This window comes from Echinococcus granulosus (assembly GCF_000524195.1).
Source record: "Echinococcus granulosus chromosome Unknown EG_S00116, whole genome shotgun sequence".
Lineage (NCBI taxonomy): Eukaryota > Metazoa > Platyhelminthes > Cestoda > Cyclophyllidea > Taeniidae > Echinococcus > Echinococcus granulosus.
In genome coordinates this window covers 55,869-74,265 of record NW_020170496.1, presented here as the reverse complement: position 1 = coordinate 74,265, position 18,397 = coordinate 55,869, and the positions used below count along the sequence as shown (strand labels likewise).

At 46.4% G+C, this 18,397-nt stretch overlaps 1 protein-coding gene across 1 annotated transcript; it reads right to left on the bottom strand. All coding sequences in view use genetic code 11, as the record gives it.

Annotated features, from left to right (window-relative positions):
* Window positions 1-1,103: 1,103 nt before the first annotated feature.
* EGR_08697 (hypothetical protein) lies at window positions 1,104-18,158 on the bottom strand (the record flags this gene model as incomplete). The annotated part of the gene is made up of 10 exons (XM_024497946.1): window positions 1,104-1,480; window positions 1,551-2,482; window positions 2,563-3,287; window positions 3,647-3,718; window positions 3,835-4,083; window positions 4,276-5,914; window positions 6,270-9,902; window positions 10,006-10,330; window positions 10,405-10,602; window positions 17,969-18,158. The coding sequence occupies 10 exons, from the start codon at window positions 18,156-18,158 to the stop codon at window positions 1,104-1,106; spliced, it is 8,340 nt and encodes a 2,779-aa protein (XP_024347628.1).
* Between the last annotated feature and the right edge of the window lie 239 nt (window positions 18,159-18,397).

The window sequence follows — 18,397 nt, the reverse complement described above, 5'->3', positions numbered from 1 at the left end:
AGAATGGAAGGATAATTACACTTAATAGCACTAAAGATTGGCGAATGCCCCCGAAGTCCTTATTACCCTCACCTGAGGAGAAAGTCGGCTTTTCTTCCCTCCGCTGAACTGAATTTCCTGATATCTAGCATTGACCGCGAATAATTATGTAACTATCTTATCCTCGAACTATTACAAGCAACCCATTATAAGAGGTTTTGTCACGCTAACTAAAACTTAACCTTCTTCATCACACTGATATCTCCCTAGCTGGATGTGACCAGGACCCGATTACTCAAACACAGTTGGTAAAATTGCAGTGACCCGAGTCGTCTCCAAAACAAGGAGGACTCTAAGCGCGGGTGACCCCTCACAACTCTAAGGCGATTTAGTCCATAAAGTTAACATGCTGCCAAACAGATGACAATAGCTACACGACAAATCGGCCATGTTGGGCCATCGGTGACCCAAGCACCACGTGCGGCCATCAAACCGCCAAATTATCCCCAAAACTACCACTGAGCCTCATTGAACGCAATGGCATTCCAGCTCCCACTTACCGGTTCCTCGACAAATAGCACCCCATCAGGCAAGAGAAGCAGAAGACCATACTGCGACAGTAGTAAAAGGCTTACCATAAGAGTAATGTTTACACTTCATTAATTCACCCGCGTTCTCAAAGAGGAGCTCATTAAGATATATAGAGAACGAGAGAGAGTACAAAAAGAAGAAAATGACAACAGGAAGAAGTTAGAGGGGAATTCGAGCAAGACCTATACAGCGGCTGGGCATTCACAGCCTGAGAGATTAAAATCCAGAGTACTTCTCCCTTGTTACCAGATCATCCTTGCCGCGCGCAAGTGTGGTTTCTTCGGCGACAAATCATAAGAGGAAGAGATCTGCGGAGGGAGAGGAAAGGCGAACAAAACAGTATCACATGATTCGGGAGGAGGAAGGGTAAGAGTTTTCCTATTTTCATAAGTGAATGAGCGAATCCTTGTTATTACATGCGTGTATGTCCGTCTATTTCTCACTTTTCACTTTAAAATAAGACCATGGAACTATACATAGAGAGGCAAAATATTCTTAGTGTGTGGAAGGGGAGGGAGACGAGTTCTGATACTTCAAGAGAGTCTCGAAAACGGAGGCAGCCGATAGCCCGCAGCTGCAACTGCTGCGACAACAGCTGAGTCGTCTATTTGAGAGTAGCCAGGCGTCGAACTTGCAGCCTGGGGTGCGGCCGGTGACGACTGACTGGCCGACGATGGCACACCACCGCCACTACTCTGATACCACTGGGAGGTGAGACCTGCGTTGGGATGTGATGTTGATGCCTGATGCTGCTGCTGTTGTTGTAGAGCCGGTGAGGCGGCAGAGTAGTAAGATGCCGCCCTATCAATCGCTCTCAACTGCGTCGCATTATGACTCTGCTGTTGGAATTGTTGATATTGCTGAGAATGCCAGTAATAGTTCAGTGCTCCACTATCGGGGACAACTCGATCTAGAAAAGAAAAAGGGATACAGGTAGAAAAAATGATCACATAAAAACCCCAGCGACTCATAAAACCCACTCGTAAAATGCGAGGGTACTGAGTAGGGTGGCTGCTGATGTGCCTCGTTAGTACGTCCGCGTGAAGCATCCCCCTCTCCTCGATAGGGTGGAAACACAGGTTGCTGCTGCAATTGTTGCTGCTGCTGTTGGTGTTGATGTGAGGGCTCCAAGTTTCCACGAGACGGATGCTGTTGGTCATGCTGTTGGTGATTATAGGAATTCGAGGAGGAAACCGGGGGATGTTGGCTCTGTGCGTAGCCACTTGGGGCCCCACTAAGATTATTTAGAAAAGAGGAGGCCCACATCGCCTGCATAGTTGCCGGTTCGAAGTTCCCTACATAGGCAGCGGCCGCAGCTGCACAGGCAGCCGCCAGCGCCTGCTGATGCTGTTGCTGATGGTGATGATGTTGTTGTGCAGGGATCGTGGGAAAATCTCGCAACTGACGAGCGAACTGAACTTCCTGGGGATAGGCGGACGTGGCCGGAGTGGGCGGCTGGGAGGTGTTCTCCAATTTGGGCAGGACGTAAGAGCGCTGGCCTGATCCCTGTTCTCCCTCATCAGGCTCACCAAACTGGCGGGGAAGTTGTCTTTGGTAAAAATGCTGTTGCTGCTGTTGCTGGTCAACAGCGACACTCTGGTGATGGTCTTGTGCGGGCGGGCCGCCAGGGCCACCGTTGCTCTCTGCCTCGCTTGTCGTTGCGGCGACTGTAAAGGGAGCCGGAGGAGAGATGGTGCTGGGTGCAGGAAGACTGCCACTCGCTGTGCTGCTACTCCGGGCACTGCTAACAGCCTCAGTTTGAGATCGAGCCTGCTGCATGCTTGTGGGCGCCGTCGTCATGTCACAACGGAGGGGACTGAAAACTGTGGTCCCGGAAGAGGAGGAGACTGGAGGACCTGTGGTCGGCTGATGATTATAAATCGAGGTTGGAGGGGGTTGTTGTGATGCATAACTGAAATAGTGAGAGGATTATCCCGTCCATTTCCGACTCAGTGAATTTTAGACCAATAGAAATGACGAAACCAGCTATACCTGGGAGGTCGACTTCCCGGTTGAGGAGTTTGGTGGCTGCGATAGTGCTGTTCCGTAGAAACAGTGGGTCTTTGAACTGCCGGTTGCGTGCTCTTTACTGGGGGTAGCCGACGAAGTCTCTCGTGGGTGGAGGGGAAAAAAGATGAATCCCCTTCTTCCTCCTCATCGTCTTCGTCGTCGTCATCATCACCATGCGGATCGACGCCGTTGGCAGTGTAGAGGGCCTTGTTGAGCACCACTCGCACTCGAGCCTGATTCTTGTCGATAAAGGTCTCCGCTTCCGGGGCAACGAAGAACTGTTGACCCGGTTCACCAGTCGGTGCGCGTCCTACTTCATTCCCGTCTTCTTCATCCAATCCCTCTTCCTCATCCTCAACGCCATCATCGCACGTCCCTCCCTCATTACTTGTCACAGTGGTGCTTTCCTCCGTCTCCTGTAGCTGACCATCATTTGCTTGACAGTTCGCCAAGGCTTGACCCGCCTCTGCACTGCTATCTTTCTCTTTGGAAAGACGAATCACAAGACGGATCGGATCATTAGGAGAAGAGGCGGGATTAGACTGAGTTGAAGGAGGAGGAGGTTTTTGTGGCTGTGATGGTGTTACCGGTGGAAGTGAAGGTTGGTTGGGCACACCGTTCCGAAGTGAACCGGTACGGTCTGCTGTACCACAGAAACGACCGCGTTTCCGGATCAAATTTCCGAATGTCGAGCGCCAAGGCCGCACCTTGGTAAAGAACATTAAAAACACCCAGAATGACCGCTGTTTGAGTAGTAGCCATTCGCATTTGAGGCTGATGTTCAACTTGTGTAGCGCAATTGATTATCACGGTGAGAAAATAACAAAAGGATTAAATAAACCCTATACCTATTTTTGACTAAAATCAATTGCGGGAAAGAAACCCGCTGCTTCAGGGTAGTGTGAAGCTGAGGAACTTTTGAGCGCTTGCAACAAGAGCCAAGCAATCACAAGGAACACTTTGTGCTGCACACAGTGTAACCAATATCACATGAGAATAAAAAAAAGTCAACCCTTTACAAACATAATTCACGATTACTCAAAGGTGACGGTGATTACCAACCCACCCACCTAAGATAAGAGGCTTTCAGGAAAGTGGATGACAGTGCCTCCAGAGAAACTGATACGCGCAAAATCATCTAGAAGGAGGGACATAACGACGGCGACGATGAAAAAAACAGGAAAAACTCTTTTCCATGCGTGTTTCCGCGTACGCTACTACTAATCATACACAACCCCCCACACATTCTCTCACCCTACACCTCGCCACTCCCCTTGCTCTTCCATCAAAGTCGCTGCCATAGCGATGCAAGCACACACGCACGCACGCATACACGTGAAGAGGCACGCACCCAAATGCCAAAACCTCTGGGATGCCAAAATCACGCGTGCGCACGCACACGACCCTACAAACACCATCGCCCTCGTTGAGTGTGTGTGTGGATGCGCAAGCCACATCACCGTAGGCGGCAGCAGCAGCGGTAGAGGTACCGCCACAGTGACGCTGACAAATACAGGCACAGGTGTCAGAGTAGAGCAAACGCAAATTGGCGTTTAGATAAAAAGGCGAGCGACTTGATCTCCAACTCTCTACGCCTTGGGAGAATGTCACGAGGCGTGTGATCTACTGATTTCAAAAGTACTTCTGAACAGTCACTCTCTCGCACATCATAAGATTTAGTATAAAGCCACGTACTGTTCTAATCGCACTGCTGCGACGATCTTCTTTGGAGGAGGAGAAGAACTTCTTAGAGAGAGTAGGGGCAACCGTTTTGCTACCTGAGGCAAAGGATTGTTGTAAATCGACAGAGGCTTCACCCCTACCGTTGTTGTCATCACCATGGCAACAAACAGTAGGAGCAGTGGCAGCAGTAACACCACGGTCTGCACGAAAACTACCTCTGCCTCTACCTCCCCTTCCTCCTGTTCCTCGTCGTCCACGCTTGGGGGGTTTGGCTGCCGCCCATATTGGCTGAACCGGCGGAGCAGGCCCTCCAATAGTGGTAGTAGACTGAATGGGTGGTAGTGGAGGTTGCAGCTGCGGTGGTGGTGAGGTTCGGTTGGGTGACGACTGTGGTGCCGCTACCGTTTCCGTACGAAATGTGCCGCCGACACGTGAGAACCGCAAAATGGTGCCAATCTTGCGAGTCTTTGGTGGGGATGATGCCTCAATATCCAAAGGCAGTTGGTGTTGTTGTTGTGGTGTTGACTCTTGTTCCACTTTGCGCTTTCTGTTGGCTTTCTTGTGACGCAGCCTAATATCTGAGAGCTTAAACTTCAGGCGTATTGGCGGTTGCGCCATCGATGCTGAATCTTGAATTTCGACAGCACAGTCGCTGCTTGAAGACACAGCTTCGGTACTAGAGGGTGTAGGCAGATCGATTATTTGAACAGATGGTGATGATGATGGCCGAGGAGCTACAGGAGGTGGATCAACGGTGCTAGCACCCATAAACTTCGCTACCGGGGAGACCAACCTCAAGTCCGGAACGACTTCACACTGTATGGGGAGATGCCTAGTGCCAGGAAGACTCTCATCCACCGTCACCTCTTCTTGAGATGACACAGTAACCATCTCCTGTGTTCTTTCGTATAGGGACAGATCATACCGCTGACATATTGGTCGACAATTCTTCTGACGAGGGATATTAACAGTGGGATTAGTAGCAAATCCTTCCTTCTCTGGAGCTGCCTCTGCGATAGCTGAGAAGGAGCTCAGAACTTTATCGTGTAAAATCGGAACAGAGGGAGGTCGTAAGATCCGTAGAGGGGAAAATTTCGGTGGGAAGAGGTTTTCAGAGAACACCAGTTTTGTTGGATCTGGAATCCAGGAGCTTGGTGCGACATCTTCCGCCTCGTCATCATCACCATCATCATCTGCATCCTCATCACCATCTCTAGCAGTGCAGCCAACGGCAGCAGCGGTACTATCGGGCCTAGTGTGCTTGTTGTCTTCATTGGACACCTCAGAGGGAACAAAAGCATCGAAGGAGGGTAAAGAAATCGATGATGCAAATTGAGTAAAAGCTGTTTCGTTTCCAGGCAAGGCGATTGGTGGACTGAAAGGGAGGTTGAGGGCAAGAGAAGCCGCCCTAATAGTAGCCAGGAGGCTGGGAGATGAGTCTGACTCACTATCATCATCTGGATCGCCCACTTCCACTCTCTCCCTCTCACCTCCTTCTTCATCATCGTCGTCGTCTTCAGTAGAAGCTGGCCCATTGGGATCGCTCCAGAATGGTCTGTCTGACTGCAGAACCGGATTGTCCCTGAGCTCCAAGTGGGACTCAAAATTGTTGACGGGAATTAGAGAGGGAACAGCAGAGGTATTGCTTAACCTGCAAACAAGTGTGCGGAAATTTTGGATTATCTGGATTAGAAACGCGCAAGTGTGCACACATATTGCGTCAAGCGGCCTACCACGCACACGGGCGCTCAAGCCTGCCAAACTAAATGCACACACGGACGCACACAGGCTGTGTGACCTTAGTACGACCCACACGCACACTCCTTGAAAGAATGTAGCCTGCCTCATTTGCTTTTACGAACAGTGAAAAAACAACATTCACAGGTATGTCCTGATTCCATATACTGACAGATACATAATGAGGTGATGGCCTTTCTTTCACATAATGCAGTAACATATTTATTACTATTATTTTTTACCCAAGACAAAAAAGCATTTTCACTAACCCAAAAGATGTCGGTCTGGAACCGTTTAAGTCCCAGACAACTGATGCTGAACCCTCCTCTGGATAACCACCTTTGACAGTCAGAGTGTTAGAAACAGTAGACATTGTTGATTCACCACCTGTCTTTATCCGTTTCTTCTTGGGAGACTGAGGCGAGCCCGCGTTGCAGAGAATACTCGATTCCTCTACACAAGGATTACGGGGTAAAGTGGAGTCAAGAGTGAGTCTCGATGAGTTAGCCACATCGTTGCCCAGCATAGGAAAAGTGGCACTGTCTTCCTGTGATTGGTTGGGGCACAAGGCCTGGTCCAGCTCGCTGAGATCTTTCGAGATTGTATTTTTCAGTGGCAATATATCATCCGATGTCTCCTCCTCTGATACATCGATAGTGTCCTCTTTCCGTTTTGCCGTTGATGAGCGCAGCTGACGTGGAGAGACAGGTGTGGAAGAGGTACCTCCTCGACCTCTTCTGCTGCTACGACGCAAACTCGGTGAAATCGCGCTAGATACTGATTTTCGACGCGAAAATCTTACACGAGGAGTTGATTGCCTGGGCAGTCTGAGGGGTCTACGAGATGCTGTAGCAGGGATTGGAGACGTAGTAGTAGAAGGAACAGGGTGTGGGGAACCCGAGATGTCATCAACACCCTGTGGCGGTTCCTTTTGTTGTGAGTAAGATGGTGCTGGCGACGACGACTGAAGCTTCTTCGGTGATGTCGGAGGGGTTACATTCCGTTCTGGTCTTTTGCGACTTGGTAGAAAGTCCAACTCACTTCCTGAGTCATCGTCTTCCTCTTCAACATAGGCATTGGCAGAGACGATGGGAACCGTTTCCCTAACATCAGTTGCATCAGAAGTGCTGCATGGAGATGGCATTCCATCCTGCTCCTTCTCGTGCGTACTGGCTTCATCAATTAGCGTATCGGCGGCAGGGCTAGAATCGAGGATATTGGAGTGCAAGGTTAGCTCTGGTGGCAGAAGCGACTCGCCAAACGAAACCTCATCGATGTGTTTCGACTCAGGACTAGATGGCTTCTCTCTTGATATTACTTCCTGGTCGTTCACCGAAAGGCTGTCCGGTACAATCGGGGCGTCATCGCAGTATGCCCCATTAACGTCCTCATCATCCGCATCATCAACATCGTCTGGTATATGGGGAGGCGTGCAGTCTGAGGAAGGCTGTGAATCGAGCAGTTGCAGGGCTGCATCAAACTGTTCCGGTGTAGTGTAGTCACGTGAAAATGGGAAAAAGTTGTCATCACTATCGCCACCGGCCACATCATCATCGACGCTTCGACTGAAGGGTAGCTGAAAGAGGTCCGTCATTTCAGCCTGTGAAGTGATCCCACCTGCATCATTTTGCGATGCTCCATCAGACTCCTTTTGGCTTTCAAGGGGTTCAGTAACCTTACGTGCTTCTTTACTTGCCATTTCTGCCTCCAAGTCATCCGCCTGATTGACTAGTGATTTGAGAAATGATTCTGTAACATGCGTGGAAGTGACATCCAGATCAGAATCAGTGGTTCCAAATTCTGCGTCAAGATCCCCCACTTTCTGGGTCACATAAGTGAAGGCTGCTTCCGTAGCCGCCTCTGTGGAAGAAGTAGGAACCGGTTCTGGGATCATTGCAGCCTCAAAATTCGCAAAGCTATCGTAGAGAGACTGCGGAAACTCATTCATGTCTACGGCATTAGCCTCCACAATTGTGCAGGCTTCTGCATTGCTCACTGCAACTGTAGTTGTCGGCACACTAGCACGAGGGCCCAGCAACGAAGTGACAGGCACGGATACAGCTGACTGGTTATCTCCAACACCATTAACCGAGCTCACAAGAGCTGCTTCAGCAAGCAGAGCATCAATCTTGGCATCGCCTGTACTAGTTTGCTGATCAGCTGCAGAGACGGACTCATCAATGACTGGCGACACATGGTCAATAGTTTGGTGTTCTTCGAACTCTGTGCTAGAGGATGGCAGCGGAGGGACGGCTGATGACTGTATAAATTCACTGATAACTCCGTTGGCGTCGTCAGTTAGCTCAATCGTCCCAGGAGCTGTGCTAACACTTTCGGTAGCAACAGGAGCAGTGGCAACGGCTACACTACAATCCACATCCTCGCGAGCAACGCGCATGGCGATATCGATGATATCGTCGGTTTCAGGCACTACGTCAACTCCACTTCCATCGTCCTTAATGTCAACAGTGGCTACTGGTTGTGGCTGTCCAATGATTCCTGTGTAAGGCATGTAGCAAGACCCGTCACTGGTGAAGTATATTTCGCCTCCATTAGTTTGCAAGTACTCCGCCTGTTGAGCCGAGAAGGATTGCACATATTCACCACCTGTCGCACTCGTCTGGTAACTTGGCAAGAGGAATTGACCGTTTGGCGCACCTCCATTAGTGAAAAAGACTTGTCGAGAGAATCCATCATTACTGCCATCGGCGGGGACGAGGAAACCCGATGGGTAGGGATTGCCTGCATTGGTGATTAGGTCGACTGTTTCGGTGTCTGGAGGCTTACTCTCTGCAGGAATAACACCACTAATCGGCATTGGGATAATGTTGTTGGAAGGACCCACCAAGATCGAACCGGTTGGTGCGAAAAACTGAGGACCGTTTGGTCCCGGTTGCATAATGGATTGGATGAATCCACCGGAAACAGTGCTAGTGTCGGTGGAGATGAGAGCACCGGAAGTAGGGTCGACGATGTAGCCGGTGGACTGAGGTACGATTGAAGTAGTGGTGGGAACAGCCATAGTGACGGGAGGTGGGGGAGGGAGAGTTGTACTGAGGTTTTTTCTGCGATTGCGGTTACGCGAATTTGGTGAATTGGAGTTCACCTTTCGGAGGATCGAAGCACTACGTGCATTATTGCTGCTGACCAGAGGGGTGGGATTAACGATAGGAGCAGAGGCCGGGGCGATCGTCGAGGAAGAGTTTGGTAAAGTCAGGGGATTCGGTGCAACCGGAGCAGCAAAAAGTTTCCTAGCCGGCCGATTGACCGAGGCGGAGCGCATCGCTGCGGTGGCAACCGAGGAGACGGGCATTGAGCCCGCAGCAGAGCTGGAGGGCTTCGGCGCGATTGCCCGCATCTTTCGAGCCCCAGACAAAGCTGCCGACTTCATTCCCAAGGGGAGGGAAGGCGGTGCCGGCAATGCGATAGCCTTGGAAACGGATTCTGTGCTTGGCGCTGAGGTAGGAGCCGGGGGTGGTGGTGCAGTGGAGATGGGTATTATAATCGGTGCACCGTTGTAGACCGCACCATTTTCCAGAATACTAGATATAGTCTTCAAAATCATCTGCGCAGAAAAACTCAGAGTGACTAATTGTCCAACACGAGCTCCTGGAATGGGGTTAACACGCAGTATAATAAGTGGATGCTCCGGTAAGCATAAATGAACTGGACTGAGTTCACCAGCTGCGTTCAGGACTGTTAATTGTACGTTAATATCCGTAGAGAGGTTTGTGGGAGTAACGCAGACAGGCTTGGGAGGCAGAGCGGTGGATGTGCCCCACACAGTGGTGGGTAGTGCGATAGAAGAGGGAGTGACTGCCGGTTCTGATAGGGGTGGTCCCGTCAACTCATTCACCGGTTGTGGGTTCCCTGATTTACAGTCTGTGAGTTTCTCCTCCCCACTGAACAAGAAGGGCATATTTTTCAGACAGATCGGAAAAAGATGAGAGAAAGTAACCAAATATGTACCTTGATGTTGGTAAGGCTTTGGGTTCTTCAACTAACGGAGAGGACGGTGGCGGCCCCTGATGAGAACGGGGTGGAGTAGCTGATGAAGAAGCGACGGGAGTACCGATATCATTCGACGAACTTGTCGTGATAGCAGGAGCATCAGAAGAAGTAGTTGTGGACACCATAGCAGTTTGGGGAGAGTTGACAGCACTCTGTATAACGGCATTAATACTCTCAGGTAAGTTCGGTAGAGCCAACTCGCCAGAGTTGTTCGGGATCGCGGCAGATGAAGATGCCGCCTGAGCGGTTGACGGATTCATCGATGGAGGTGATGACTCCGTCAATGATGAAACTAGGTTTATGATTTTTGCTAAATCGCCTAAATGGAGGAATTGAGAATACTAGATAAGGGCATGTGAGTTTAGGCGCACTAAACTCAGAGAGAGTACTTACCAGCCTTGGCAGCTTCAACAACCTCTGCAAATACCTTGCCTTGGTCTTGATCAGAAATATTGCCACTAGAAGAGGGTGTTGTAGTGTCTGGTGAGGTTTGCTGCAAGGCGACAGGCTCATCAACAGAATTCAGCTCTGTTTGGGGGAAATGGCTTCCAGCGTCTTGTAGCGATGGAATCTGATCCGAGCCTTTAACGTCTAAAAAGGAGAGCAATGTTAATGAGCGATTGCAAACTAGGCAGGCAAATGTGTGGGGATGTGTGAGGTGAATGAGCCAAAACAAAGTAGCTAAGTGGCTAAGCGACTGATTAGAGGTGAGTTAAGCGGTGTGATTACACGGGATGGTCGTGCGTATGTGGATCAACGACAAACAAATTTTATGCGCGCTTACTTGAAATATACAGTGACACTATGCTACTAAAACGATTAATAAGAGTAACAACAATACAAGAATTAAACGATGTCACATAGTTATCAGAGTTATCAAAACGGTGAGGCAGCCTTACCTGCACCAGCATGAGACAAAGTGTCACCGCACACCCCATACTAAACCCATCACCGCGGTTGAGGTAGCTACTTCGATAAAATTCAAAGGTATTTATGACCTACACTAGTGGATCGAGTTGACCAAAAAGGGAAGAGACTCCTGACATTAACCGCCAAACACTTTTCCGGGCGCTAATCCGTATTAAATCCCATTCGACTAATATTTTCTACTTTGAAATTGAGAAATTCAAAGTGAGAAGACAACCACCAAAGCCTACCAACACCAAAGTCAGAATTAATTTGCGGTTTTTGCATCTACGACAATCAAAAAGTGATGCAGTTCTAACGCCGCAAATTAATACTGCAATCGATCGAAATTGACATCAAGCCAATTCCCATTTACAGCTTCAACCCCTAGCACATAAGAATAGACAGTAATGGAACTGACCGCATATGCCTCAACGAACCTAAGCGACACCTTCGCTTTATCGCAGCAAACTGACCCTGTATCCCAGGCTGCATCAAATCTATTTTCGAGGTAGACAGAGAGAGATCGAATGATTTGTTAAAAAAAATGCTCCCACGACCATATTACGACTCAAGAGTAAGATCAACTCCATACACCGCCGCGCATACTTGCTACACAAGAGATGAAATTGTCGAAAAAAAACCAGGTACGTACATAAATCGCAGGAAACTAAATTCGCTTACCAGACAATGAAGTCGCAATAAACAAAAAACCAGTTCCTAAGAGGTTACCAGCTTCACACTGTGAAACCAGATTTCAAAAAACTACTCGATCGTGGCAGGTGATAGAATAGTCCAGACGCTACAGTTGAAAAAGACTGGCAACCCCAAGGCAACCATGCGCGGTCGGAAACTGAGGTAAGCGACTCCTGAGCCGCAAATAGTGCAACAGTCAGCCAATGCGCGATACGGTAGACTACTTCATAACGGCTTCAGAAATGGGATTAGTTACCTGCTAGCTTAAAAACCTGAGACGACCAAAAATGGATGTTAGTCTTTCATAGGCACACACTATCTCGAGTAGCCACAAAGGCTCACAGGCGACAAAGTTTATAGAGTTATCAGTATCATGCAGGACAAAATCAGGGGCAGCTTTGGCATTTGTTGGAGATCGCATCAACGTTTCTAGGTCAAACCCCAAAAACATGGTCTCATGAAGCCTAGTTGGCCTATTTAAACCACTGCAGTAAACCAAACCTCCATGGGAAATGCAACTTTTGTTACAAAACGGATTGGTTAGCTATCATGGGGTTAAAACCATGTGGTGGATGAGAAATGCCAAGTATTGGAAACAGCTCAATAGTGCAGAGCTTTAGGATAAAACTGTTGATACTAGAATCATAGGGTAAAAGATGTCAAATGTGGACTTTAGCATGTAGTAAAGACAAAAATGCAGCCTCAAAACAATAAATGCGTTAAGCAAGAATAAATTCAGCACCTGAAGGTGATATCGGTAGTTGTTGAAGTGTGATCGTTTTGCTGATAATCGTCTCTGATTCCATTCTATTATGCGCATATCTGTCGGAAGAAAAGTTTGAATAACATGGGGATGATATTCAAATTAAGAGTGATGATTTACTATATTGGAACAGATATCAATGCACTGTATGTTTACAAAACGAGGTGGGCTGATAAAAAAAACTTACGGCAAAATACAAGTTAGAGAAATAGCTCAATCGCTTATGTACGTCGAGCACCTTACTTCAACAAGATATCAATGCGCCATAATATGCAAGCAAATACTCCAGTTTGGTAAAATACAAATTTAAACAAATATGGGTTTCGCCTAACGACCAAAGTTACTACATTCCAATACCTTGTGTGCTTAACAAAACAGAATCCTGCAGCTTTTCTTATGCATTAAAAAGTTGGTGAATTAGTAAGTCTATGTTCAGGTTTTCAAAGTGCCCATTATTACTTTGTGCGTTAAATGAGCCTACCAGTATGTGCTCGGACGACTTTTCCCTTTGAATTGAGGCTACTAAGTGAGCAAGATGTCTGTTGCAGTTGATTTTATTAGAGTATTATGTATTCACACTATCTGATAACAGCCAAACTTGAATTTCGCGCATTTTGAATTGCAGTCCTAAATTAGTGCCCTAAATTCCCCAGTTTTAAAATAAAATTCACGTCCCAAAAATTGTATTATTATTTAGGATTACAATGCCACTTCGCTCTCTGTGATTATGGCTATCAAGGCGGACATTCGGTCTTCATTGCATAATGTACTGGTGTGTTAACATTTTTCATGTAGCTTCATGCTGCCTTTGGCATGATGCAGTGGCACGCTATTAAATAAGCCTTGTGCATGCCTTTTCTTACAGAGGCAAATTCCGTCACCCTTCTACATAACTCATTAATGTCGGCATGCGTTAGGATTATGAACTTGCAACCTTTGATTCGTTTCTGCAACACGTCGGTTTACAGTTACCCATATTGCGTGAATTGCTTGCATAAATGAAAGGCATTGGCTCTTCGCAGAGCGTTGCCAGTCTGTCCAAATGCTGGGGCGGAGGGTGACCTTGAGCTCCATCCCACCTTTCGTAACTGGCGTGGGCGTAGAGGCAAACCAACGCGCACCAGCTCTCACCTATTCTGTTTCCACATAAGCCGAAAAAAAATTAGAGTTAATCCCCATGCCGTTTTCGCTGGCTATACTATTCAACCACGTCTTGGTGCTTTAGACGTTAGTAATTGCTGGGAAAGATGCCCATCGCGAACGCCACTAGCAGTAGTCAGTTTGAGTGTGAGCTTTTATAATGCTCCAGAAGGAGCGCCTAAATTATTCTGTGGGAGATGTTAATTTTTCGCAGCTTGTTAGAGTTTATCATTGAAACACCAGCACAATTTTCTATTAAGCAGTCTATTTTTTGTGGTTTTATTAAAGTACCACGGACCAGTCCCAATAAATGTTAATATTTGCCGCCATAAGGCGTGCACGGTTAGTTAAAGGCACCAAAGGCAGCTTTTGTAAGAGAATTGGCCAGACAATCACACCATGTTAATATGCAGTAACTTCAAGTAGATGGGACGTAATCATCATTACCATCCATCAGTTGAGTACGAACACGTCTTTTGTGCATTAAATCTCTTCTTGAAGGATATTCAGTTCATCATAAAGTTCCAGAACACCATGCTTAACACTACGTCCACTAAACCATTGAAGAACTACTTACCATTGCTTGAATAAGCATCAATGACTGGCGCAGTTTGCCCTGCAATCCCAAGCCATGTCCCACAGATCAGTTGTCGCTCTCACATGAGGTACTCACAGATGACTAGACTGAGGTAGCGCGGCGGCTGAGTAAAGCACGTAAGAACGGCACGGCGGGTTGATTAGTGTAAGGTTGCCTTAGCAACTGGTCCCTTGTCACCAAGCCAGTCAACCTCATTCAATCCTCCACGGGCTGATTGCCAGCACGTGTTACCCTAATTGTACTGTTTCACGAAATGTGCTGTCAAAGCTCCAATTTTTCAAGGAGGCTCAAAAAGAGCTTTAAATTCACTACTGTTCACTTTCTGACCTTCCAAGCTAATTCTAATGAGAAAACTACACAAACGATATAAGTGCGCACCCTTCTTGAGATTCACAGCAAAATTTACTCTCATTTCTGAGTTTCAGCTATTCCGTCTTTACTAATGTCAAATTGTAAAGCACTTTTTGTCTTGTGATATCTTAAAATATCTTCACAACTTGAGATGTCACTTCTCATGAGCATTCAGGTTGACTAGATCACAATGCTATCATGACGGCCGAAAAAACTGCATCAATGTCGAACAATTTTTCTAATCGCTTAACTGCTCAGAACGCTTGGTAGATAAAGTCAACAATGTTAGAGACTTGGACCAAAAGGAAGAAATTCTGAGCACGAGATAGGATCTATTCGAGCAGTATTGAGGTTTATTAATAAATGTTTATTTGATTGTTTATCTCATGTTAATAAGACAATACATTTATAAAACCCAATTGAAGGTTTATTAGATCTAGATCAATTGTAGATTTGCCAATCATCTTTTGGAATCGCTGTGGCTCAATTTATCCTCATAGCTAAGATGGATACCGATAACCAGAGCATCTTTTCACCCTGAAAAATTGAACCCCCTGTTACTTGACATCACAACCATTTTCCAACCTTTAAAAATGACAATGACATAACCTAACTGTGACTAGTTGGATGAGTCAGTGGCGTGGCGAAGCCGTCTGCTACTAGGTCAGGTCAGCAAGGTCGTAGGTTCGGGAAAAATGCAATGGTAGGGTCCTGGGTACACGGCCATTCTGCCAACAAGGAAAGTAATCCTTGCCTTAAAAAAATGACAAGGGCATGTTTCAATCGTGACTCGTTTGGTGAGTCAGTGGGGGTGACGTGGATGCCTGTTATTAGGTCATCTCCGCTCCCATCGACGACGTGGATTTGATGACAATGCTCATAATCCTGGGGACGTACGTATGCTACCCTTCAGAAACCAAAAAGAGTAAAATAGGGCAAGGGAAATGATCCAGCCGTAACTGGTTGGATGAGTCAGTGAGCTAACAAGGGCGTCTACGACTAGGTCAGGCCGGCCCGATTCCATGTCGAGGAATTGATGACCATGCTTTTGGTGCTCGGGACGTGTGCATGCCGATATTCTGACACAAAACAATATTTTTTTGCGTAAAACGGACAAGAAGATCATTCAGATGTAACTTGTGGGAAGAGACTGTGAGTTAACAGAAGTGCCTACGGTTAGGTCCGGTCAGTTAGGGTCAAGGGCGTAGGTTCGGGGACAATGCCCAAGATGCTCGGGACATGAGTAGCCTGCCATTTTGACATGAAGCAGTAATCATTGCGCATCCACTCTCATACAACACTGGCCCATATGATGCAAACATAAAGTCAGTGTGGGATAAAAAGAGAAGCGGAAAGCATTGCCGACAGCAGTGACATACCAATTGAGCCAATGAGTTGGCATTCATTGTAGAAGAGGCCGCAATGGCGGTCCTGCACTAACCGACGGACTGGCTGCATTTAGTTTGGATTCGTAAGTATACCTTTTAATTTACATTAGTAACTGGACATTTCTCCTGTTCTATTTAAAGAGCTGCAGTTTTAGTAATGGTTCACACAAGAAAGTTGCCATGTTAGATTTACAGTAGGTCGTCCTTGATACCTTGCGCATTTTTAATTTAAATCTTTCAATCTTTGACATTAATTTTTAAAGCTTAAGAAATTATGAACTCGATATTTCAACGTATTTAATTAAGCGAGTATTTTGTGGCCCTAGAACGACCATCGAGTAACCTCCTTCCGCGTGATTCACTCAGACTATATGACAGTAATCGAAGGTCATGACTTGAGTGTGTGGTTAGGTCAGGTTAGCTAAGGTCAGGGTCATATAGCTGCGTAATAAATAACTGGTAATGGCAAAGCGGTTCCAGCAGCCAAAAGAGACGCCTGTCGCGTGATAAACTGAAGCTCTTGCAATTTTAACTAAAAACCGCATCCTATGCGCTCCCAATTCTTTAAAACAGTCACTGTGATGCAAACATAACATCGAGATACGAATCAGTTGATAGTGGCGAACTTTACCAATGGAATTACTGTGTTCTATGCCCAAGACTTCAGTTGACATCTAGAATAACTGACAAGTCTCCGGTCGTCTCCCTCTGAAGAATAACTAGTCCAAATGGTCTGCCGTGAGAACAATTTTTGGTAACTAGACAAGAGCTTCCCGAAAAACAAAAAAAATTGCCCATAATTTTATTTGAATCGGCTTGATATACCTCTCTCCCTACCGAAAAAACCAAAAAACGCGTTCCTAGGTCAAATACCGAATGTTAGAGGTACGGAAGGATGGGTTGCCCTTAGTAGATATGTCACCGAAGTCGAGACCGCCTGATGGTTGGTTAAAATAAATACAGTTATCTCATGGTACAGCACTTATTCGTAAGATTCGAAGATCAGAACTATTCATTTGATCTTAGATTAAAGCTAGTTTATAAAATCCACAATTGGATTTGTAAATACCGGGAAGAGCATTTATTACCAATGTATGGCCTCAATCTGCATGAGTACGAGCAATTGGATCCCTGGTTTGGAATAAAAAAGGATCCTCGCGCATCACTGGCCCATTTGTTTTAATCAGCACTCAGGCCGATTGGGCAAATTTTCATAAATGCAGTTACCCCCGAATCAAATCGGTTTGCGATAACTGGTTCGGGATTTTAACGAAAGGTAAGCCATTTTTATGTTTACTTTTGCAAAAACTTGGAATTTGTTGTGTAAGCAAATGGGGATTTTGAGTTTTACTGTATTTGTTTCAGCTAGTCACCATGACAAGTATAGAAGATTTGGAATATCAATTAACGGACAATAACAAATAGACATCAATGTGGTAAACAAGTTGTTAGTTTAACTGCCACGACCTAAAATAAATCTCTAAGAATTAAATAATTCCTAATATTTGTCCATTGCATTTATTAAATAGGAGCACTCAAAATGCGAGTAGTCAGAGGTGAACGATTCAACCACGTAATTAGCTCTACAGAAAGTTTCATCTAGCATATGAGAAGACTGAAGGAGAAAATGCAAGAACCAAGACGGGATAAATGTTTTTACGATCATTTGGCATTGGTTTAACTATGTGTTGCAACGGGGGGGTACTTGAGTCTCCACGGTGTGTACTTCGAGCGACCCTAAACAGGCCTCCCCCTACCTCCCTCTCTTGGGTTAGTAGGGTGCGCCCTCCCATTGTACTTTGCCCCATCTCAAGTTTCAAGACGAACCAGGGCGTTATTTAAAATGTGGAGTTGTTTGAGAATCTTAACAATGCAAATAAAAATGGGACCTCTTAATAGGTGAATATATTTGTGATCAAAGAATAAAGAAATTGAAAAACTTCAAGTTTGGAGTGTTGCTTGTTTTAATCTTGACTGCTAACCTTCCCCAACCAAGTTAATTAAACTTATTACAACCTCCAAAAGGCGCAGTTTTAAAGTCAACAATAGGCGTCCCAAAACTGGGTTATTGTTTAAAAGATGTGACAAGGCCTAAGGCATCAAACATGGAGGCACAGGCGACAACAACTCCCGCAACCCTCGCTCTCTCCGCCATGTGAGGCTCACGTGACCACAAGCCTGGTGGCAGGTTAGCCGATGGGTGAGCGGTGGGGGACCGAGGGCTGACACTGCAGTTGCCGCTATTGGGAACAACTGTTTCAGTGAACCCATAAACTGCTAGCACGTCGGCAATAAAAAGTGCCATATATCGTCCTTCCACGCAAATAGCAAAGTTGTAAACAGATCAGTTTCGTCTTCAACAAACGTGTGGCGTCTCATTTGACTGGAAAACGAGTTGCAAAATAAATAAAAACTTCTAAATCACATAACTTCCCAAAATGAATTAAAATATCTTTTCCTCTTCCTGAATTGCACCTTGTTTTCTTTTAGGAGGTAGAAGAATCGAGAAGACTTATGAGTTGTGCATTTCAGTAGCTCCCACCC